Source organism: Orycteropus afer, unplaced genomic scaffold (assembly GCF_000298275.1).
Source record: "Orycteropus afer afer isolate SDZICR_OR568_19922 unplaced genomic scaffold, OryAfe1.0 scaffold00243, whole genome shotgun sequence".
Classification (NCBI taxonomy): domain Eukaryota; kingdom Metazoa; phylum Chordata; class Mammalia; order Tubulidentata; family Orycteropodidae; genus Orycteropus; species Orycteropus afer.
Genome location: NW_006921830.1, coordinates 704558 through 729213, shown reverse-complemented (window position 1 = coordinate 729213; position 24656 = coordinate 704558). Strand labels below are relative to the sequence as shown.

At 49.8% G+C, this 24656-nt stretch overlaps 1 protein-coding gene across 1 annotated transcript; it reads left to right on the top strand.

Moving 5' to 3' along the window:
* Nucleotides 1-2239: 2239 nt before the first annotated feature.
* On the top strand, nt 2240-17268 carry TGM1 (transglutaminase 1). Its single transcript, XM_007949229.2, has 14 exons — nt 2240-2570; nt 2679-2867; nt 3859-4107; nt 4472-4590; nt 4725-4832; nt 5268-5442; nt 5845-5983; nt 6124-6227; nt 9771-9859; nt 10360-10513; nt 10623-10904; nt 11049-11209; nt 11606-11742; nt 17043-17268. Exons 1-14 carry the CDS (start codon nt 2240-2242, stop codon nt 17266-17268), a joined length of 2463 nt encoding a protein of 820 aa, XP_007947420.1.
* The last annotated feature ends 7388 nt before the right edge of the window (nt 17269-24656 follow it).

Below are 24656 nucleotides of genomic sequence, written 5' to 3'. Positions count from 1 at the left end.
TGTATCCATAGTGATGCACACCAGCCCTCCATGAAGCTCTTTGGCTGACCTGCCTCACACCTGCCTGGAATTTTTTATTTCCACTGATGTGTTCTCTGAGGGTATTAAAGTTGGGGCAGACACACACACTCCTGCAAGGTTCTGGGACTTGGAGACAGGAAAAGGTCAGCATGGGTGTGGAGGGCTGCCTGCCAGGTGCTGGAGCCTCTGTCCCCACTCCCCAGAGCACCTCCCTGCCTGATGTATCACCAAACTTGGCCTCTTCTGCTTCCGTGTCTCCTTGCCAGCCTGTTTGCACTGTCTTCTATTCAGTGGTCTTTGGGCAGAGCTGGGACACCAGTGGGAGGGAGGGAAGAGGCCCCTGGCTGATGGACTGAAGAACAGGGCCCCAGCCTCCCTGAAGGACTCTCAGGAAAGCCTCCCTGAAGATAACCTGGCTTCTTTCTGCCTTGAGGCTCTCTCTGTGGCATCTGCATGTCTCTCCCAGTACAGGGGTGGAGTTAGGATGCACACAGGTTAGGTGCCTGGAGCCGGTTGGTCAGGATTCCCAGGAAGAATTTCAGGGTAAAGAAGAGGGGAACTACTGTACTCCAGCTGATCAGACACTCCTCCATGAGAGAAGGGGGTACCCTGAAGCCTCAGGCGGGGTCCCCAGTTCCCACCTAAACCTGAGAGCAAAGGTTTAAGCCTCCTCAAATTCCCAGGGCAGAGAGAGAAAGAGATAGCTCCTATTCTGACCCCTACCCCCTCAGCTTGGAGGGATGAGGGGAGCCCACCATGCTAGGGACTGCAGAGCAGCTGGAGGAAGAAGGAAAGACAGGTGGGGGTGTATGTGGGGGGTGTCAGAGGATCTGGTAGAGCCGGCAGATCAGGGGCTGGCCGGTGGAGCCAGTCTGGAGGCCTGGCTGCTGATGTCACCAGTCTGGAGCTGGGATCCCGGGACCTCCCTGGGCAGGATGAGTCCCAGAACCAAACCCAAGGGCCAGTTTCACTGGGCAGAGCCTGACCTGGCTACAGGGGAGTCCAGTGGCTAGGCCAGTGAGAGCAAGTCAGGCAAATGAGCTAGAGAACAGGGTATGCTGGGCAGGGTGTGGATGGAAGGGGTCTCCTCCCCTTAGAGCTCAGAGCTTCCCATACACCCAGTCTGGCAGGAATCTGCCTTGTGTGGGGTCCTTCCACTTTCACTCTGGCCTCAACTCTGACAGATGGCCAACTGGCCTTTTCCCTAGCTCCTGCTCCATCCATCCCTGCATCATCTCATTTCCTCCAAAGGGGAAAAGGAGCCAATTCCAGTTTTCCCAGCTCCTGATAGCCCTCAGAGGCCCTAGAACTCTTCCTGGGTGTGTGTTGGGGGAGGTGGGGAGAGCAGCACCCGCCTAGCCAGCTTCCCCTTCCCAGCAGCACCGGCTCCTCCCTCCCCCTCATAAACTACTCCACGCCCTCCCCACACCTTCTATTCGCGGCAGCGTCCAGCCTGTCCATCAGTCCCCGTCTCATCCCGTCGGTCCCAACCTGTTCTACCCCGGCCCGGGACTCAGCGCTGCCGCTGTCAACGCCGCCACCAGGTGAGAGGCTCCAGGCCAGGTGGACTCAGCCTCAGCAGGCTCCCCAGACTCCTACACGCGGCGCCCGGGGCCCAGGGACCAGGGACAAGCGCGGGCTCCGGGCATCTGCTGCGCCCCGCCCCTCCCGACGGCCTGGTTGACCTGAAGTGAGGATGCCAAAGACCCAGACCCGGACTCAATCCGCTGCCTTTTGTGGGGAACTTTGGAAGATCTCTGCTAAAAAATGGGCGATCCCAGAGGCTTGGACCACTAGACCAAGGGGCCAACCAGGGGCCCTTAGAGCAGGCACAGGATCGTTAAGACTCTGGTCTGTTTGCTTGGTCTTCAGTCTATGACAAGTGCCTGTGAAGGGAACTTTGAACATTTTCTGGGATGAGTTCTTGAATGGGTTTCTCCATTGGGCATCTAGTGTTTCGATGTAGTTTGGTAGACATCAGTGTGAGGAGAGGAGGGGAAAATTCTCTGCAGAGTGGGAAGCTTTTCTGGGTGAGTCTGAATGGGGTCTTTGCAGAAGGTCTCTAGATGGGTCTAGATCAGACTCCTTATCTAGCTGGGATTGCCTCAGCTCTGGATGGAGGAGCACTGGGTGGGGAGTCCCCGGTAAGGAGGGTTCGGAGTGGCTTTGTTCTCAGTGTGTGTGATCAGAGCCCCCCTACTTCTCCCTCATAGGCACAATGGACAGTCCTCGGTCGGACGTAGGCCGCTGGGGCGGAAACTCCTGGCAGCCCACTGCCACACCTTCGCCAGAACCAGAGCCAGAACCAGAGCCAGGCAGACGTTCCCGGCGCTCCGGCCGCTCCTTCTGGGCTCGCTGCTGTGGCTGTTGCTCATGCCGGAATGCAGATGATGACTGGGGGCCTGAGCCCCGTGACAACCGAAGCTCCAGGGGTCGAGGGTCCAGCGCTGGGGCCAGCACTGGGGCTCGAAGACCTGGCTCCCGGGGCAGCGGTGTGAATGCCTCCCGGGGCAGCGGTGTGAATGCAGCTGGAGATGGCACCATCCGAGGTAAGACTGACCTGTCCATCTTATCAGAGAGCTGAGGGGCCTCAATGGGGCTTGGGGGCTGGGAGGGTAATGAGGGAGCTTCACTAACGTAGAGCTGTGGCCTTGCAGAGGGCATGCTGGTAGTAATTGGCGTGGATATGCTAAGTTCACGCTCAGACCGGAACCGCCAAGAGCACCACACGGACGAGTTTGAATATGAGGAGTTGATTTTGCGCCGTGGGCAGCCTTTCTGTGTAGTCCTCTTCCTGTCACGGCCCTATGAGTCCTCTGATCGCATCACCCTGGAGCTGCTCATTGGTCAGTGGGGCCTGAAGGGTGAAAGCCCTAGATTCTATGTGTGGGGGTGGGAGTGGCTAGCAGGGCTTCCCAGCCCTGGCATTAGGGTCAAAGAAACATATTTAGGCTTCTCCCTAACCCCACTCCTTAAGGCTACCAGTTAAGTCAGGTGCAAGTGTGTATGTCCCTAGGTGTGTGTCAGGAAGGGTCATGGTGTCACCATTTTTCCAAGCTCTCCCTCTTCAAGCCTCCAGGGCCATCTGTCTCAAAGTATCTCCTCTTCACAGGCCTTCCTCCATGTCTCCTTCAGCATTGCTTTTTCAGGGTCTGTTCTCTTTCTCCAGGGTGTGGCTGGCTCGCTCTCTCTCTACTCAATCTGTCCAACTCTGTCTCGGTCTCTCTAGCCCAATGGCCCAGGGCAAATGCCTCCGTCACTGCATTGCTTAGTGGCCGTTGACTGCCCAGGCTGGTGATTATGACACTGCTGGAGGTGCAAGACTCATCATACCCTTTGATTAGGGCCTAACCTTGCCCATTCCAGCCTCTAATTTCCCAGGTACCCTCAGCACCTCCACCAGGGATGCCCTGAGCTCTGGAGGCTGCAACCCCAGAGAGCAGGCAGGGTTGGCTATCAGCATCCAGACTGCCCTTTCACGCAGGTCAGAGGACCTGAGCCCAGCCAGGTGGCTCCGCTCCTCCAGCGCAGGCACGGGGACAGTCAGGCAGGCAGGAAGTGACAGTGGCCTTGGTAACTCTCCTCCCCACCTCTGAGGTCAATGTCAGGGGAACAGGTTTGGGATGTTAAACTGGAGCCTTGCCCCAGCACGCGGCCAAGCATCGGGTGGAGACAGAGCTGCTCTCAGAGAGACTGTCAAAGACTAAAATGATGACCCAACTCAGGGACACACACACTGGCTCATACACATGCTGGGTGGGGCTGGGAGAAGTCCAAGATTCCATCCCCTCTCCTCTGGGAAGTCTCACCAGCTAATTGCTGCTTCCCTTACTCTAGGCAACAACCCTGAGGTGGGCAAGGGCACCCGCGTGATCATCCCAGTGGGTAAGGGGGGCAGCGGGGGCTGGAAGGCCCAAGTGACCAAAGCTGATGGGCAGACTCTGAACCTGAGAGTCCATACCTCCCCCAACTCCATCATCGGCAAGTTTCAATTCACGGTACGCACACACTCAGATGCCGGAGAGTTCCAACTGCCCTTTGACCCCCACAACGAGATCTACATCCTCTTCAACCCCTGGTGCCCAGGTGAGCATGCTGGAGTCAAAAGCAAGGGTAGACAGGTGGGAAAGGGAGGGCAAGGTGTCCTTGCCCAGGATCAGGCTGAGCACTTGAATGTCTGGCCCTGGACAGCTTCCCCTTGTCCAGGTGAGACCTAATATCCATGTGAAAAAGTGACCAGCCTATGGTCACATAGCTTTGCCTCTCCTACTAAAGGGCCCCAGTTACAACTACTCTCCATCATGCCTGGGAGCAGTCCCGTCAGGCTGGGGCTACCCCTCTCTGTGGACTTGAGTCCTGCATAACTGGCCCTGGGGCAGGGGAGGCCCAGAGGGAGGGAGGGGCAAAGGAGGCTGAGGGGTATCAAGACATGTGTGCTCTGGGGGCACAGAGGACATCGTGTATGTGGACCATGAGGACTGGCGGCAGGAGTATGTGCTCAATGAGTCTGGAAGAATTTACTATGGGACTGAAGCACAGATTGGCGAGCGCACCTGGAACTACGGCCAGGTAAGGCTGACCAGAATCCCTTGTATGTGGGAGCACTAGAGGCAGGGTGGGAGTGGGAGCAAGGGAGTGGAGTGCTGGCCTGGGGTTCAAATGACCACAGTGACCACAGTCACTCGTGCTCTCCTTCCGTTCAGTTTGACCATGGGGTGCTAGACGCCTGTCTGTACATCCTAGACCGGCGAGGGATGCCATATGGGGGCCGCGGGGACCCAGTCAGTGTCTCCCGGGTCATCTCCGCCATGGTGAGTGCCTTTGTGTCTCTGAGCACGCACACTCTGTGTGTCATGTCTGCCTGCTATGACCCTGCCCTCCCTGGAGTCCTCCAGGACCCTCAGGCTTGTTCCTGCCCTTGCAAAGGATATTGTGGGAAAGGGTCTTATGCTTCCTCTTCCCTCTCTTGCCGGCCCCCAATCCCTCCTTCCTGGCTCCTTTCCCAGCTCCTGTAGAATGTAGGGCCAAACCCCATAGTTGGCACAGCCTGGAATCACATTCCTGTGTCAGACCAGGGGTGGTAGGGTGGGGGCAGATGGCTCAGTGGAGGGTGGGTGGGGCTCTGGGTGATGTCTAGATCCTGGGGTATAGGGGTGAGGGGTGGCTGCACGGGCAGAGTCTGGGCTGGGGGCCACATGACCAGCCCTGATCTTCTTTCTCCAACTCGCTTCTCCTCTCCTGGGCAGGTGAACTCCCTGGATGACAATGGGGTCCTGATTGGAAACTGGTCTGGCGATTATTCCCGAGGCACCAACCCATCAGCATGGGTGGGCAGCGTGGAAATTCTACTCAGCTACCTACGCACTGGCTATTCAGTCCCCTATGGCCAGTGCTGGGTCTTTGCTGGCGTGACCACAACAGGTAGTAAAGGGACAGGGACAGAAGTGACCTGGCCCAACAAGGAAGAGGGAGGGAAGCCAGGCTCCACCTTTACCCAGCCCAGCTCAGCTGTGGCTACAGTGCAGGGCACAGGCGGGGGAGTGGATGTGGGCTGGCCTTAATTATCATTAATTAGTGTTAACAACAGAGAGAGGCCTTGGGGAGAGGAGGGAGAAAGACAAGCAGGGACTGAGCCTGGTTTCCCCTAACCCCAGTGCTCCCTGACCCAGAAGGCCTCCTGAACCTGGTAACCCCTGACCCTGGTGGTCCAAGCCCAGCCTGACAATCCCAGTTGCCCTTTTTCCTTCACATTCCTGATATCTCCCCTGCCTCCCACTCCTGCCTTGACCCTGGCCCTGACCCTTGACCGCGGTTCCTCTGCAGTGCTGCGCTGTCTGGGCCTGGCCACCCGGACCGTCACCAACTTCAACTCTGCACATGACACAGACACATCCCTCACCATGGACATCTACTTTGATGAGAACATGAAGCCACTTGAGCACTTGAACCATGATTCTGTTTGGTGAGGCTGGGCTGGGGCTGGATGGCCCATGCTTAGTGAGGATGGGTGACCTGAGGGCCAGAGGTGAGGGATGAGATGGGCAGGATGGGAGGCCTTGGACAAGATGCTCAGACACAGCTCTCTCTCGGTTCCCATCCCAGGAACTTTCATGTGTGGAATGACTGCTGGATGAAGAGGCCAGATTTGCCATCAGGCTTCAATGGGTGGCAGGTGGTAGATGCCACACCCCAGGAGACCAGCAGTGGTAAGACCTAACCCCTGCACCCCAACTGGGCCCTCTCCCTCCCCTATGGTAATACACTACAGAGTGTCAGCAGTGAACTGGCCTTACAGCCAAGTCTGTAATTCCATATGGTTTAAACCCACCCAGCAACATTGCAGAAGAAAGGCCTGGCAATCCGCTTCCTTAAAGATTACAGTCAAGAAAACCCTATAGAGCATTTATACTCTGCAACACATGAAGTCACCACAACTCAGAATCGACTCCACAGCAATGAGTTTGGCTTTTTGGGGTCTGGTCCCTAAAACTGGCTTATCAACTGAATCACCTGTGTATCTGTTAGTTTATTTTCAGCTATGTAACTATCTATTTGCCTAAGTTTTATTTATTTTAAAATGGTTAACGAGGAGCTCTGACAGCATAGTGCCTAAGGCACTTGACTGCTAACCAGAAGGCTGGTGGTTCAAACGCACCAGCCACTCCTCGGAAGGAAGATGGGGCAATCTACTTCCGTAGTGATACTGCCTTAGAAACCCAAGGAGGAGTCGCTATGGGTCGGGTCCAACTCAACGGCACATAACAACAACAACACAACAATGATTAATGCATACAGATGGTTCCAAATTCAAAAGATTCAAGAATATTCAGTGAATGGTTTCATTGCCCTACAAGTCCACTATCTTTATTTGCTTATGTATCCTTCAGATAATTAATTAAAGGAACTTTTACTTGCATATATTATTTTAAAGTTAAAAGAAGCCATTATAAATAATACATGCTTGGCAGAAAAAGAAAGTGTGGAACTGAATAACATAAAATGTAAAGGTTTCTTCTTCATATTTCAGGAGGTTTTGGGTATTTTTGTTCTGTTTTAAAGTAAACTTCTAGGTCCTACCCTAGACCTGTTCCATCAGACTATCCTGGGGCAGATTCCAAGGCTCTATGTTTCCAAAAGTTCTCTTGTTGATTCTGAAGATCACCAGTTTTGGGGACCATTCTAAGTCCCTTACTGGATTTTTGAGAAACTGAGCTTTGGAGAGGTGACATGACTTTCTCTGGGGCCCAAACCAATAGGTTAGCAAAAGAGTTAATCCAGTTTCCTGACAGACAAGCTTTTCACCACTCACTCTCACTTTCACCAAGTTCTTGTCCTGTCTGTCCATTGCTCATGCTGAATTATATGTACAGGATAGCAAAATCACAGACTCAGGTTCAAAGAAGAAAATCACCCCTATAACCCAGCACTAAGATGTAATTACTATTCACGTATCCTTCATGTCTCTTTTCTGTATCCACATAGATGCGTTTCTGAGAAAATGAAACCTGTCTACTCTGTCCTCAAACAGGTCTCCCACCCCCTTCCTGTTTTGTCACTCTAGCCCCAGGCAGCCCAACCTGCTGCTGCCTTCATTCCAGCTCTCCCCTCCTTACCCTGGGTTACCTCTCCCTGACATAGCCTGCATTCCTTCTCTGGTCTCCAGCTAGACCCTCCCTCTCAATCTCCTGAGTAACAGTGCCCCCTCAGTTCTGCAGCCCAGTGATGTCTGTAGTGCCTGGAACAGCCTGGCCCAGGACACTGGAGACCTGAGCTCTGGCCCCCACCCTGGGAAGCAGTAGGCAGGTGGAAGGCAGAGAGCTCTAGCACCAGCCAGCCAGAGGCTTGATCTTAGACACGTGATCTTGGGCCAAAGGAACTTCACACCTTTGGGCTTTGGTGTCTTTGTGTGTATTATGTTGTTGTTGTTGTTATGTGCCATCAAGTCAACCCGACTCATAGCGACCCCTCTCCTTGGGTTGCCAAGGCAGTATCACTATGGAAGTAAATTGCCCAACCTTCCTTCCGATGAGTGGCTGGTGGATGTGTACTATGGAGCTAATATATGCCATATGGAGGGTCCCCTGTGGGGCAAATAGATAAGCACCCAGCTGCTAGCTGAAAGGCTGGCAGTTTGAACCCACCAGAAGGAGCCTTGGAAGACAGGCCTCGTGATCTGCTTCCCAAAGCCTTGAAAACCCTGTGGAGCAGTTTTGTTGTTGTTGTTTTTTTCTTTCTTTCTTTCTTTCTTTTTTTAATTGTGATTTGGGTGAAAATTTACAGAGCAAATTCACTTTCCATACAGCAGTTCACATACACTTTGTCTCATGACATTGACCACAATTTACCATAATGCAACATCTCCCCTCCTACTTCCTCCTAATAGTCACCTCTTCCCTGTATCCATCCCTCCATGCACTCCTGCCCTTTGAGCTGTCTCAGAGGGTGCATAAGCAGCCCTTCTTTCTCCCATGATTGTTCTCTCCAAGGAGTGTATCTACCTCAGGTAAATATTCAACTCATATGCCTGTCTTTTGTTTGGCTGGAAACCACAGGCATGGGTTCAATTCCAGACCTGAAGGGCAGCTAGGGGCCATAGTCTCAGTGGTTCCACCAGGCTCTATCGGACCAGCAAACCTAGTCCCTCCCCCCTTTTTTTTTTGTCTCCAAATGATCCTGTGGAGCAGTTCTCCTCTGCACATGTGCTATTGCCATGAGCCAGAATTGACTCAACAGCAACTAACAACAGCAATATACTATACAGATGGCTGTAAGGAGTAAGCAAGAAATGTAGCCAGCATGCCTGGAAGATAGTAGCTATTCAGTAAATGTTAGCTCCTTCTGTTCTCTCTTTATCCAACTGTCCTGGGAGATCCAGGCATTTACTTCACCTTGCTGAGCCTCAGTTTTCTCTTTGGTGAAAAGGGTATAGTACTAGGTGATGTCCAAGATATTTCCCTGCTAGATGGTCTTCACTTTTTATTCTATTTCCTCTCCTACCAAACCCACCCTCGATGCCCATCTCCTCTACGATACTAAGGATACTTAGTATACTTGAGTAGATCACCCCATCTTCCTTCTGCGGAACGACTGGTAGGTTTGAACCACTGACCTTCTGGTTAGCAACCAAATGCCTTATCCACTATGCCACCAGAGCTCCTTTGAGTATACTAAGAGAAGGTTCTATTTCTCGCCAGCTCTCCTCCCACCCCCCTGTAGAGAGGACACAGCTAGTTGCCGAACTGAGGGGTTGTTTGGATCTTTCTGGAGTTGGCGGTGGTGGTGTCAGTGCTCTCCTGTCCAGCAAGCAGAGCCATGGTGGGCTCAGGATTGGTCCTGGAGGGATGGGGGTGTTGTGCTCTGGAGGCCACATACAGTGGATATCCAGCCCTAGTTGGTGACTTGGTTATCGAGGCAGACCCATACCTCAGCTCTATAGCTGGCTGTGTCCTCTCTACTCACATATCTGCACCCACCCCAGCCCCCAGCAGAGCAGCCTGGGCTGAGGAAAGCTGACTGAAAGCTAAATGGAAGTGTTCTCTTCTTTGTTTTCCCTCCCTGGGTTGGACTGGGTGGTGGCTAACCCCAGGTGTTTGGGTGACAGCTCCTGGCCTTGTTCCAGAGGCCACCAGGCAGTGGGCACTGTGCCTGATAGGCAGGTCTAGGGCCCCATGTGGGCCTCTGCCCAGGATCTAAGGGTCCCTCTTGGCCTCCTTGGACCTCTCACCTCTGCCCTGTCCTCACTCCCTTAGGCATCTTCTGCTGTGGCCCCTGCTCTGTGGAGTCCATCAAGAATGGTCTGGTCTATATGAAGTATGACACACCCTTCATTTTTGCTGAGGTAAGGCCAGGCTGTGCCCCAGGTGCCTTCTCAGCCCACCTGGAGTGACCGGAACTCTGGCCTTGGTCCTATGTGCTCTGGTTCTGACTTCCCTGCTGACTGACTAGCTGTGTGACCTTGATCAAGTCATTCATTCTCCAAGTCACAGTTTCCTCAACTGTAAAAAGGGATAATAATGGCTGTCATGCTTCCTGTACTCAGGATCAAAAGAGATAATGGATATGAAACTGCTTTATAAGTCATAAAGCCAGTGAATGAGCATAAGGGATTACTGTTATTAATGCCAAAATGTTCTGCAAAGAGCCTCCCAGACCAGCTTCTTCCCTGCTCTGCCTGGCTCCTCCGGCTCCGCTTGGAAAATCCCCCTTTTGGGCTCTGCCAGGAAGCTCCTAGCCCTGCAGCTTCTGGAATCTGGAGAAGGCAGCCAGGGATCAGGCCTAACCCCATACCCTCTGGTTCACCCATCACTGGCTCACACCACCCCTACTCATGCCCAATAGGTGAACAGTGACAAGGTATACTGGCAGCGGCAGGACGATGGCAGTTTCAAGATTGTGTATGTGGAGGAGAAGGCCATCGGCACACTCATCGTCACAAAGGCCATCGGCTCCAACATGCGAGAGGACATCACCCACCTCTATAAGCACCCAGAAGGTATCATTCCTCCACCCTGGCCCCAAGCTGAGCACTCCCTCTCATCACTCCTACAGGCCAGCCCACCCCCAGTAGTCACTATAACCTCACTCTGACCCTCAACCCCCAGGCTCAGAAGCAGAGCGGAAGGCAGTGGAAACAGCGGCTGCCCATGGCAGCAAACCCAACGTGTATGCCACACGCGACTCAGCTGAGGATGTGGCAGTGCAGGTGGAGGCACAGGATGCTGTGACAGGGCAGGATCTGACGGTCTGTGTGGTGCTGACCAATCGCAGCAGTAGCCGCCGCACTGTGAAGCTGCACCTCTACCTCTCAGTCACCTTCTACACAGGCATCACTGGGTCTGTCTTCAAGGAGGACAAGAAGGAAGTAGTCCTAGCACCAGGGGCCTGTAAGTGCTCCTTACTCAGCCTTGCCTTGAGATGACTGGCACACCACCACTGTGGGCTTAGAGACCCCAGGAGCAGTGGGGAACGGCCTGAGGGAGGCCATGTCTAAGCAAGCAGGCCTGAGTGATGCCATGTCTCTTCCCCAGCGGAACGTGTGGTCATGCCTGTGGCCTACCGTGAGTACCAACCCCACCTTGTGGACCAGGGGGCCATGCTACTCAACATCTCAGGCCATGTCAAAGAGAACGGGCAGGTGCTGGCCAAGCAGCATACCTTCCGTCTGCGTACCCCAGACCTTTCCCTCACGGTGAGTGCAGCTTGCTGAGGTGTGAGGGCTGGTCAGAGAGTAGTGGTCAGGAGCTGAAGGAAATCAGAGAAGAAGGGAAGAGGGTACTAAGCCAGGACCAGGCTGGCCTGATGAGCAGTTCCAGGCAAGGAAGGTCAAGGTCTGCCTCTGGGCTCTCAATTTCCTCATCTGTAAAATAGGATCTCCTGTTTCCGATTCTGTGGTAACCTTGTCTGGGGGATGCCCTGGAGTTTCCTCGCTTGCTTTTGGAGAGCAGATCAAGGCTTCTCTGAAGGGCAGAAATGTGGGGCTCAAGGGAAGGGTTTTTTTCTAAGGAGTTTCTCTCTGGTGGGGGTACAATTGCCATGTGTTTGGCGAGGGTCTCTGATATGGTGGGTGGACTGCTTTCTCTTTCAGCTATTGGGAGCAGCAGTGGTTGGACAGGAGTGTGAAGTACAGATTGTCTTCAAGAACCCCCTGCCCGTCACCCTCACCAATGTTGTCTTCCGGCTCGAGGGCTCCGGGTTACAGAGACCCAAGGTCCTCAATGTCGGGTGAGTCTCGCCTCTCTCCCACCTGTTGCCCTCGGCTCAGCTTTGTCCTGGGCTCAGCTCTCTTGATCAGAACGGCTCTGTTCTGTCAGGACCCAAAAAGGCAGATTGGGGCCAGCCAGCACTACCTCCTGACTCCATTCAGTCCAGCTAGTGTTTAAGGAGGCATGCTGCGTACCTCTCAGAAAGAAGACTGGACAATCTACTTCTGTAGTGATATCACCTTGCAAACCCAAGGATGGGTCGCTATGAGTCAGATCTGGCTTGACAGCAGTGAATTTGGTTGTGGTTTGGTTTGCTGTGTGCCTAGTGCTGTGCTCTGTGTCCCTGCCCTGCCTCACCATCTAATGAGGAAGCAGACACTTTACATAGTAATCTGTGTAAAGACTTTAACTAACTGTTGCCCAGCACTGAAGAGTTGACAAGACATTTTCAGGAACATTATCTAATTTAGAGATCCCAAAACTCCTCTGAAGTATATTAGAGATTATCATGTGATTAATAGCAAAGCTTTGAAACCAAAAAGACTTGGGTTCAAGTCCCAGCCCCATCCTGCACTGGACATGTGTCCTTTGGCAAGTGATTTACCTTTGCTAAGGCTCAGTTCGCTCATCTGTAAAATGGGAGTAACAATACAACCTGCCTCCTAGGGCTGCTGTGAGAATTAGATGCGGTAATGCACGTAAACTCAAACCAAACCAAACCAAACTCATTGCCATTAAGTCAATTCCAACTCATAGTGACTCCCTTTGGGTTTCCGAGGCAGTAAATCTTTATGGAAGTAGATTGCCCAGTCTTCCTTCTGGAGAGTAGCTGGTGGATTTGAACGACCAACCTTCCAGTTAACAGTCAAATGTCTTAGCCACTACACCACCAAGGACTCCTTAATATATGTAAAGCATTCAGCAATTCAGTGTAGTGCTTGGCACAAAGTAAGTGCTCCCTTGATAGTTGTTATTTTTATTATTGCCATCATCATACCCAGTTTACAGTGGGGAAGCTGGTGACCAGGATCCCCTGGGTCTTGCAGCCCATAGGGGCAAACTCTGCTCTTCCTACCATGGCACATACCATGCAGAGGCTCTAAAGCCCACGGTTTGGTCCACGCCCTCAGGGCCGAGTGGCAATTCCAGAGGACAAAACTCCATGCTTCATCTTTCACCCAGCCTGCCTGGGCCTGATCCCAAGCTTGGTAAGACACAGTGCCCAGTGAGGGCACACTCAGTGCTTGTGTCCCTGGGCCTGCAGCCAGTGGCTGTCACCTTTGACACAGACTCACATGTGCCACTATGGCCTTCCCAAGGTAGAGCACAGAGGGAAAATAGAGAAGTCCAGAGGCTGACCTTTTGGACCAGCTTGCCAGGGGCAGGTGTAGGCATTTTTCTCTTTAGGCAGAAAGCACCTGAGGGAAGCTATGGCCTGTGGGAGGAGAGTGGATGTGGAGAAACGGAGGACCTTGACCACCTACACACAGTAGGGCTCTGCCTGGGGTAGCCTCCTCTTTGGCCATTAGGCCAAGGCTGTGAGGATTGCTATCCTGACCCTTTGACCCCAGCCTGAGTCCCTGAGGAGGATGTGATCCGTCGTGCCACCTTACAAGGGTCTTGGTGGTGGTGGTGGTGGTTGTGTGCCGTCGAGTCAGCCCCGACTCATAGCGGCAACTCCTTGGGTTTCTGAGGCAGTATCACTATGGAAGTAGATTGCCCAACCTTCCTTCCAAGGAGTGGCTAGTGGGTTTGAACCGCCAGCCTTCTGGTTAGCAGTCAAGTGCCTTAGGAACTATGCTACCAGAGCTCCTACAAGGGTCTTAGAGAGTAGCAATGAGATTCCCCATGTGGCCTGCCCTGCTGGCTTTGCCCTGAAGGTATCTCTCAGTCTCTACCATGACAGAGCCCCACCCCATTCTGTGAGATCCCAGAACTGGACTCCTTTCACCAATCCCTGCCATGGCCTTTGACTTTTGCCCTCCCTTGGGAGTCAGAAAAAGACCACCGTGACAAGGAGAGCTGGCCCCTCTCCCCAGCTGGGGGCTCATGTGACCCTCCCCCATTTGAAAGTGGTAAATGAGAGGGTTGGATGATGGTTTCTCAAGGCAGGACCTGCTTGGATGTTCTGTGGCTCTTTTGCTACTGTGAGCCAGGGCTGGGGCCTCCGGACAGTTTTTAGCCTTGTAGGGATGTCCCTGGTTGGCTCAGATATGTTAGATTCCAAGACAGGTGATACTTTGACTCTCATTTGCACATCAAAGGCTGTGTGGTATGGAGCCCCATTATACCACCAGGTGTGCCGCCCAAGCATGGTGATTGGCCACTTAATAAACATTCCAGAACTTACTCCTCCAGCTGACTGTTGTCACCACCGAAGCAGCCACCATGGGAAGTTGGAAGTCTTTTCCAAACCCTTCTCGGGAATTTCCCCCACAGCCTGACTCATACTCTTTAGAATGTCCTAAGAGTGGCCAATCTCCCTTCTTGAGAGGTGGATTTGACAGCCTGAAGTCATTTAGACCTAAGACTAATTAACAAGATAAGTGAATAAGTTGGAAAATATGTCCTTTTGGGTCAAAAATTGAGGCATGGTTGTAAAAGAGGAACAGGCTTGTCTGGTCTGTGTGTGTGACTATGTGCACTTGTGGTTGTGTGTGTGGTTTTAAATGACTCCAAAAAAAAAAAAAAAATCCAAGGGGAGTTTTTTAAAATGTTTCAAACACTGGCAACATAGGTAGACCAAGGACAATGTTCATTTGGATGCCTGAGTTCTGGGGCCCTTGTCTGAGAGTTAGTTTCATTACCTCCCTCAGTTGAAGACAGGCTCCAGCTTATAACTGACTTGTAGTCAGCTTAAACTCACAAACAGGGGTGTGTCAAAGGCCTCCTCATCTGACATTAAGACAAGAGCAGAGAGAGATCGTGACATTCCCAGTTGAACCTGGAAAGCAGTTTCTATTAGAAATGATGTTATAATGAAAGGTGATTGTTGTTAGTTGCCATCAAGTCAATTCTGACTCATGGAGACTCATGTGTGCAGAGTAGAACTGTTCTATAGGGTTTTCAAGGCTGTGACCTTTTTTGGAAGCACATTGCCAGGTCTGTTTCCTGAGGCACTTTTGTTGTTGTTGTTGTTATGTGCCCTCGAGTCAGCCCTGACTCATAGCGACCCCTCCTTGGGTTTCCGAGGCAGTATCACTACGGAAGTAGGATTGCCCAACCTTCCTTCCGGGGAGTGGCTGGTGGGTTTGAACCGCCAGCCTTCTGGTTAGCAATCAAGTGCCTTAGCCACTGTGCTACCAGAGCTTCCCTCAAACAACCGACCTTTCAGCTAGTAGTTGAGCACTTAACCATTTGCGCCACCTGTGGACTCCATAAAATATTGTAGTTCAATTATATTGGTTGATTGGACTTTTGAAGGCTGACCTGGACCTACACAACCTTTAGCATTGCGTCTATGAAAACATGTGCAAATTAAAAGCATAAATTTATAACCATGCAGATCATAATTCATCTGTTAAGCTATTTTCTTCATTTATTAAACTCTTTACAAACTCACTGCCATGCAGTTGATTCCAACTCATAGCGACCCCCACTGGGTTTCCGAGGCTATAAATTTTCATAGATCACCCCATCTTCCTTCCATGGAGCAGCTAATGGGTTTGAACCACTGACCTTCTGGTTATTAGCCAAGTGCCTTGTTCACTATGCCACCAGACCTCCTTATCATGACATTATATTTTAGGGCACTAGGTTCCCATTATCCTCTCCTTCTCTCCTTCATGGAATTCAAAGGCACCTTCAAGACCATCTGATCCCACCCCCTCATTTACATTCATTTCCATTTTATGGTCCAGAAAGTGAGGACCAGAGAAGTTAAGTAACTTGTTATAAACTGCACAGCTAACAGGTAGTGGAGGAAGGAATAGAGTAGTCAAGAGAAGCAAGCTCTGAACCAGATGCTTTGCACAAGGGAGAGCTTGTCCTTGGAATTAGCTATGTTGCTCGTGCCATTGGAAGACTGTGGTGTTTGGGGTCTGGCACCAGAGAGGACTTCCAATGTAGATCTAGGTCAAGTAAGAGGCTGGAGGTGAGGGTTTAAGCAGAGACAGGAAAGGACAGATTCTAATAGGCAAGAGCATTTTACAAAAGAAATGCAATCATGTTCAGTGTATAAAGTGCAAGTGCAGATGCTGGACGAGCTTGGGGAAGGGCGAGATTAATTTTCCTGAGGGTGAGGGGAGCTGAGGAGTTGGTGGAGGCCGGGCCTTGGAGGACAACGAGGTGGCCTTCACAGGGCAGCCCAAGGTGGTGAGAGAGCACTGGGGGCTCATTCCATGCAAGGCAAAGATTGCAAGGCATGACAATGGAGGTGAACGAGGGGAAGGGGAGGCAGTGGGGCTGGAGGCAGGAGGAATGGTGGGAGATGACTAGGCTGTGAAGGTAGGCAGGGCTGAGTCAAAGCAAGCCTATTTATCAGATGAGACCTCATCTCAGAAGTGCCAAGGAAGCCAAGCCTTTGAAGGGTTGAGCACACCCCTGAGTGGTTAGGAGAATAGATTGGAGAAATGAGATAGGAGATAAGGCCAGTTAAAGGCTGGTGAAATTGTCATTCCCAGATGAATGGTTTTGGGAATAGATATTCAGAAGTCCACAAAAAGGGGAGAAAATAAAGACACTGTATTGTTTGTGTATGTACATACACGAGTCTCTCTCTCTCTCTCTCTCTCTCTCACACACACACACACACATATACACAATTAAAGCAGCCACTGTCTGTTCTTGAGGAGGGCTTTCCTTTTTTTGTGAGATAATATCCTTCAATATTTTGGTGCATAAAATGCTTTCTTCTTTGGAATGATGATCATAGTAGAAGATAATTGATTTTCTTAAACTTTCTTGGAAAAATTGAAAGGACTTGGCAATACTGTGTTGGGCCTCAAGGTCTCGTTTTGCAGTATTCTTTGTCTTAGCAATCCACTGGTGAGGTAGGGGAGGTTCTGGCCAGGGCAGGAGCAGTAAGGTGGAGAAGGGGGTGCCTCTGGGGTGGCATCCACCATTATGTGCAGGTGGAATGGGGAGCAGTGAGGGAGGATCCCAGATGACAGTGAGATTTCCAGCTCAGGCAGCTGGGTGGGTGGGTGGCTGCCCTGGGCTCAGGCTTTGTACTTCCTGGTTATGGGTGTGGAGATTCCAGATGAACCTAGAAATGCCTGCTTGACTCCGCCCCTGCTCCCTGCTTTCTGGATGCCATGGGTGCACCCTTACCTCCCCACTCCAGTCACTGCAGACCTATGACCCTGTCTTTGTCCCCAGGGACATCGGAGGCAATGAGACAGTGACACTGCGCCAGACGTTTGTGCCTGTGCGGCCAGGCCCCCGACAGCTCATTGCCAGCTTGGACAGCCCACAGCTTTCCCAGGTGCATGGTGTCATCCAGGTGGATGTGGCCCCAGCCTCTGGAGGCAGGGTCTTCTCAGATGCCGGAGGCGACAGTCACTCAGGGGAGACCATCCCTATGGCGTCTCGAGGTGGGGCATAGCCCTGGACCAGGAGCAATGGGACTGGAGTCAGATGAGCAAGGACACTACCCCAAGATGGGACACTGCCACCCCACACAGAGTGACTCTGCAGGGCCTCAGGTGGGGAGGCCCTGTCTCCTGGGGATCTTCACTTGCAATTGGTGGCACAGACGCTAATAAATTGTTTTTTTTTAATGAAGCTGCTCTTCTGTCCATCTGTCAGTCCATGCCAGGCCAAGTAGTGTGGGGCCCACAGTTTGTCCTAAGGATACACATGGCATTTCTGTCACTCCTGGCATGGCTGGCAGGCTCAGATGGTGCTGGCTCAGCAGTCCCGAGATAGAGCCAGCTTCAACTACAGCATAGCCTCCCTTTTTTTTTTTTTACTCTAAAATTTTATTAAATAATCTTAAAGTATTGATACATTTTATTAGTAGTAGCAGTAGTCAATTTTAAAGCTCAACCTCACTGACAGATCAATAACTTCTCAGTGCTGTCACCTGCCACAGGACCCCCTCCACCCCACAAGCCTTCAGTTTTCACTTGGCTAGCACCCCTACCTCAAGGTGCTGCTGTTGACCAAAGCCCTCTTGAAGCCCCTGGGCTTGGGAGGAGTGTTCCACTTCTAGGGCACCCACCACAGGGGAGGACTTAAATTCCCTTTTGTAGGCACATATTTAAGGCAGAAATAGCTAGAGTGCTATCAACAGCAAAATCCACCTTCCAGTATTTATTTTTAAATATTCTTGGCTAAGTTGTTTTTGTTTTAATAAAAGTAATGCATGTTTGGTGTTGAAAATATAGACAATTGCAATGAAGAAAATAAAAATAACCCTCCACCACCTTTTAGAAAGAGTTAACATTGTGTTTCATATGCTGCCTTTCTCCTCTCCCCCCACCACTTAACCTACCGTGAACATTTCCCTACAACATTAAATATTCTTTGAAAACATTTTTAAGGACTGGCTAAGTCTTGGCTTCCAGGCCATCTCTTTCCTGGTTCTCCTCAGAGCTCACCCATCCCATCCTTCTCAGCTGGCACCTCCTCTTTCACTCAACCTCAGGGTGCTAAGTATGCACGATTCGCCCCAGGCTTCCTCTTATCCAATCTCATTCGGCCTGGATGATCTCATCCAGTCTCAGGGTTTTAAGGAACACTGGCTTCCAAAATTAATTATATGTGCAAAACAGAACAACAAGAACCAGTTGCTGTCAAGTCAGCTCTGACTTATGGTGACCCCACGTGTGCAGAGTAGAACTGTGCTCCAGAGGGTTTTTCAATGGCTAATTTTTCAGAAGTAGACCCCCAGCCTTTCTCCCAAGATGCCTCTGGGTAGACTTCAACTGCCCAAACTTTCTGTTAGCAGCCAAGCACTTGACTGTGAGTTCCATCAACCCTGCTTTTTCCTTGAACTTCAAGCATCTCAACAGCTCTACTGCATGTCTAATAGACACCCCAACCCCAGCATAAATGTCCAAAATCCAACTCTTGACTCCCCCTCTAGGATATCCTATTACAGCCTCCCCCATCTCGTAAATAGCAACTCTATTTTTGTGGGCCCCAAATCCTGGAGTCATCCTTGACTCCTTGCTTTCTCTCACATCCCACATCCAATCTGCCAGCAAATCTCTCTTCCATATATATGTGTTCAGAATCTGACCATCTACATACGTGGCCTCCCACCTTGAATACCCTGCCAGCGCTGATGTCATTTTTCACTGGATTATTGCAATTGCTTCCTCATCCTTCTCCCCACTGCCCTCCTTGCCATTTCATAGTCTGTTTTTTATACGTAGTCAGAATGATCAGATAAATTTGACCATGTCAATCCTCTGCTCAAACATTCTACTGGCTTCCCCAAAAGCCAACGTTCTTGCAATGGCCTGTTACCACTCACCTCACCTATTTCTCTTCCCCGGCCATCCATTCCAGGGCCCTGACCCCTTGCTCCCTTGGCCTGTGCCAGGCATGCTCCTGCTTCTGGGCCTCAGCATGGTTGTGTCCTTGGCCTTAGAAGTTCTTTCACAGTCTCTCAATGACTTATTCCTTCATCTCCTTTAAGTCTTTGCTTCAGTGTCACCCTCCATATTCCCTGTCCCTCATCTGTGCTTTATTTTTTTCTGTAGCACATATTACTATCCGACATTCCATATGTTTAGTTCTTCATATTATTTCTTAATTTTTTTAAGTACTTTATTTTTGTTGTTGCTGAGAACGAACGGCAGCACAGCAGACCATACACCACTTCAATACCACATTTACCATTTACATTTACCATTCAGTGACATTGATTACATTCTTTGAGTTGAGCAACTATTCTCACCCTCCTTTTCCAAGTTGTTCCTCCTCCATTAACATAAACTCCCTGCCCCCTGAGGTTCCTATCTAATTTTCTGAGTTGCTATTGTCAATTTGATCCCACATAGATCTTAAAAGAGCACAATGCTCCAAAAGGGATCACATAGGAGGTCCCAGGGAGAGTGGGAGGAAAATGTGGAACAAAACTCAAAGTAATAAAAAAAAAAAAGATCAGGCCTACTCATCTGATAGAGACTGGCAGAACCCCTGAGACCATGGCCCTAGACACCCTTCAGGCCTGGAACTGAACTCACCCCCATTGCTCAACTTTCAGCCAAACGATACACAGGCCTATAAGGTGAACAATAACACCAAGGAGGTACACACTCCTTAGAACAATCAACCATCCCAGATCAAAAGGGCAGCATCTTCCCGGGGATAAAGCTCAGAAGGCAGGAAGGGATGGATAGGAAAGAAGGATGAATGGAAAAGGGAAGCAGGAAGGCAGTGGGAAAAGTGCTGTTACACTGTGGGGACTGCGGTCAGTGTCACAAAACAAAACGTATATGAACTGTTGAATAGAAAACCAATTTGTTCTGTAAACTTTCACCCAAATCACAACGAAAAAAACCACAATGCTCAATGCAAACATTCTTCACTAGTTAAGCTAGGTTATTGTTTGGTTTTAAGAAGTTAAGGGAATATTTTTGGTTTAAAAGTTAAGATTTACAGATTATCTCAGGACTATCGTTTCAGAGGTTCATCCAGCCTCCTTGGCTCTAGAGTATCTGGATTCCTTGAAAATGTGAAGTTCTATTCTGCATTTCCCCCCTTTTGATCAGGATTCTTCCATAGAATCTCATTTCTTTTTTGTCACATTCTCTCTTCTTGTACTGCTCCATCCTGGTTCAAGCCACCCTCCTCTCTCCCTTGGATTACAGTGTTAGCTTTCTCACTTCCCCTCCCCCTGCCCAGTCTATTCTCAACCTGGCAGCCAGAGCGATGTTTTTAAATGTCAGTTAGATCATGTCACTGACCTACTCATACCCTCAGTGTCTCCTCATCTCTGACAGAATCAAAGCCATAGACGTCCCCTGAGCTGTGCAGGGTTGGCCCTTCTCCTCTGATCTCACCTCTGCAGTCATTCCGCTCCACCTTTCTTGGTGTTCCTTCAACCCTCCAGGCTCACTCTCACCTCAGGGCCTTTGGACCTGTTGTTTCCCCTCCAGATATCCCAGATGTCCATATGGCTGGCTCCCTCTCCTCCTTTGAGGTTTTTCCTCAAATATCTTATCTTTGTTGTTATTGTTAGTTGCCATCAAGTCTACTCTGACACATGGGGACTCCACGTGTGCAAAGGAGAATTACTCCATGGGTATTCAAGGTTGTTACCTTTCAGAAGCAGTGAGCCAAGTCTGTCTTCTGAGGCACATCTGAATGAGTTTGAACCTCCAACCCTTGGGCTAGTAGTGGTGTAGTGCCTAAGGCATTTGACTGCTAACCAGAAGGCTGGCAATTCAAACCCACTAGCCACTCCTTGGGAGCTCTGGTAGCATAGTGGCTAAAGCACTTGACTGCTAACCAGAAGGCTGGCGGTTCAAACCCACCAGCCACTCCTCGGAAGGAAGGTTGGGCAATCCTACTTCCGCAGTGATACTGCCTCGGAAACCCAAGGAGGGGTCGCTATGAGTCGGGGTCGACTCGACGGCACATAACAACAACAACAACAGCCACTCCTTGGAAGGAAGATTGGGCAATCTAATTCTGTAGTGATACCTCCTCGGAAATCCAAGGAGGGGTTGCTATGAGTTGGATCCAACTCCAAGGCAGTGAGGTTTTTTTTTTTTTAATTCTATTTTAAATTGCAACCCAACCCCTCATTATTTCCCTGCTTAATTATTCTCCACAGCACTTACTCCCATCTAACATACTAAAGGTTTTTTTTTTTTTTAATTCTATTTTAAATTGCAACCCAACCCCTCATTATTTCCCTGCTTAATTATTCTCCACAGCACTTACTCCCATCTAACATACTAAAGGTTTTAACTACACATTTGTTTATTTTGTCTCCCCTCCTCCAACTCGGATATAAACTTCATGAAAGCAGGGATCTTTGCCTGTTTCTTCTCTCTGAACTTACTGCACAGAAATACTAATAATTACTTATTGAGTGAATAAGAATGTAGGCACTACTCTATTAATTACCTCAACATTTAACCTCAACAACCACCTTATAAGGTAGGTTGTATTATCACAGCCACTTTACAGATGAAGAAACTGAGGCAAAAGCATTAGGTAAACTTGTTCAAAATTGTGTAGCAGTTTAGAAAAATACTCTAATTTGAGTAGTCTGCCTCCACAGCCTATATTCATTCTCAAACTGAATGTAGAGCCTTGGAGCTCTCAATTTTCCACCCAAACTGTTCTTCCCCTAGTTTTTCCCATTTTCATGTTACTTTAATGACTCAAATGCTCAAGCCAAAAACCAACAAGTCACTCTTGATTTCTCTTTCCTCCCCTCCAATATTCAGCAAGTCTTATAAGCTCTACCTTCAGAATATATGTGGCTCTGTCATTCTATTTATACTGCCACCATAGCCTCTCCCTACAGAACTGCCACAGCCTCCTGGTGGAATTTCACTCATTTCTGAATAACTCAATTGCTACACAGCCAGGGATCTTTTAAATTCTAAACCAAATCCCAATACCCTCCTGCTTAAAATCTTCCGATATCTTTCCATCACCCTTGGAATAAACCAAAATCCTACACTGACCCCTATTTGGCATCAGGTTGACTCTGACTTATTGTGACCTCATGTATGTCAGAGTAGCACTATGCTCCATGGGGTTTTCAATGGCTGACTCTTTGAAGGAGATCACTAGGCCTTTCTTCTGAGGTGCTTCTGAGTAGATCTGAACCTCCAATCTTTCTGATAGCAGCCAAGTGCATTAACTGTTGCCCAGCCAGGACTCCACTCACCTACTTGGTCCCTAACCTATCTGGCCCCTGCTGACTTCTCCCATTTCATCTCCCCACATCCCTTTGGTTCCCTCTGCTTTACTCATGTGGTCCTTCTACTTCTCAAACTCACAACTCACAAACTATACTAGATCAAACCAACCTAACTCACTGACATCGAGTCAATTCTGACTCATAGCGATCCCCATTGGGTTTTCAAGGTGGTAAATCTTTTTTATTATTATTTTAAAAGCTTGATTTACATTCAGGAGATTCAAAATGGAATCTTGCCAGTGAGCACCGCGTTTTTTTCCTCTGGCATCTAAGAACTTTAAGAACCAGGTACAACAGTTTGAATTGAGATTTTTGGTGCTCTGAACAGCTCACTGATCCAGATCGCACCAAACACAGAAGAGCAGAATTGGAGGAAAGGTACGGGGAGATTTTTTTTTTTAGGAAAGAGCTACTGCCAGAAGACGAACAGGCACCTAAGAGAGACCATTGGAAACCTTTCTGGGGCAGTCACTGTCTGCCGGGCAGAGGCGGCAGCCTGAGATCCCCGAGCCAAGAACGAGATCAATTATAGCAGCTTACCAGCGACCAGTACAATATTCCAGGGGGCAGCAGCAAAGACCTGTCTCCAGCCGCTGATTTTGTCAGTAATTTGGGAGGTGAGAGGGCAGTGGGACATGGACACCATTGCTCTCACTGGTGCACCAGAAAGGCTAACTCCCTCCCCTCCCAGCAGATTACAGAGCGGGTTTGGGTCAGACTAGGAGACACCGTGCTTTTCTTTCCCATGGTTACTGGGACCACAGATCACTGGCAGTTGCTCCCCGGAATTCACCACAGCTAAAATTGCATGCATCTTTGGCTCCACAGGAGGGCGGTATCCCAGACAAACTCCAGAGCCGACCATTGCCAGTTGGGCGGGATTGCATTACCACCACAGGCACCGCAGCTGAGTGCGCTCACTCGACTTCTGCCCTGGAGCCATGCTTTGGCACTGTGGGGCTGCGGAGGCGGGGGTTTTGAGTGTGCATTAAATTGGCAGAAATTTGTGACCCTCTAATAATACAAATCTTTCCCGAGACTGAGCCGCGGTCTTGCAAATAAATATGTCATAAGTAAGAGCCTGCTTAGGCATTCCCCTGAGTCCAACACACCTGAAATTGCACGTATCTTTGGCGCTACAGGTGGGCAGTATCACAGACAAACTCCAGAGCTGGTCATTGGTGGTCTGGCTGGATTGAGTCAGCACCGCGGGCAGAAGGGGCACAGAGAACCAAGAAACTGCAGCTGAGCATGGTCCCCAAATTTTGCTTGGAGCCGCGCTTTGGCACTGTGGGGCCGCGAAGGTGGGGCCTTTGAGTGTGCCTGAAATTAGCAGAAATTTGTGACCCTCTAACAAGAGGAATTTTTTCCTGAGGTCGAGCTGTGGTCTTGCAGATAAATACCTCATCAATAATATCCAGCTCAAAGCCCTAGAAACCTACCCTAGCAACACTAAGCTTTCCTTCTTCTGCTCCCACCTTCTCTGCCAATAACTTCACTCATTCAATAGAAGAAACCATATTCAGCCAATTACCATAAAACCTCATGCTTCGAACTCTAAACCCTCTGTACGAAAAACAGAAACACATATCCATACTACACACAGTGATTCCACCATCACAAAGAAAACAGCAAAGTGACCCAACACACCTGAATCAATATTAAGATAAAACACACTGCTTCAGCTTTTCAAAATATTAAACGGTAAAACCAAGACAAAACAAATCAACACGTAACCAGCACCTAGAGACAACATAAAGAGACAATGCTCTACCAGATTCCAAGGACTTAAAAGAGGTTCTGCTTTCCAGTAACCCCAAGAACTCTCTGAACAGACACTACACAACTGAAAAGGTCTTAGTTTACACCTCCTTTTTTTTTTTTTTTTTTCTTTTCTTCTCTAGTGATTAACCCCATTACTTGTTGGGTTTTTTGGTTTTGTTTTTGCTTTTTTTTCCCTCTTTTCTGTTTGCTAGTTTGTTTTCTTTCTTCATTATTCTCCTTCTTTGCTTTTTCTCTTTTAGTGACCTATCCCCAGATATTGCATATTTACCTGTTTTCTTTTTCTTTTCTCCACTTTTTCTTTTTTTGGGGGG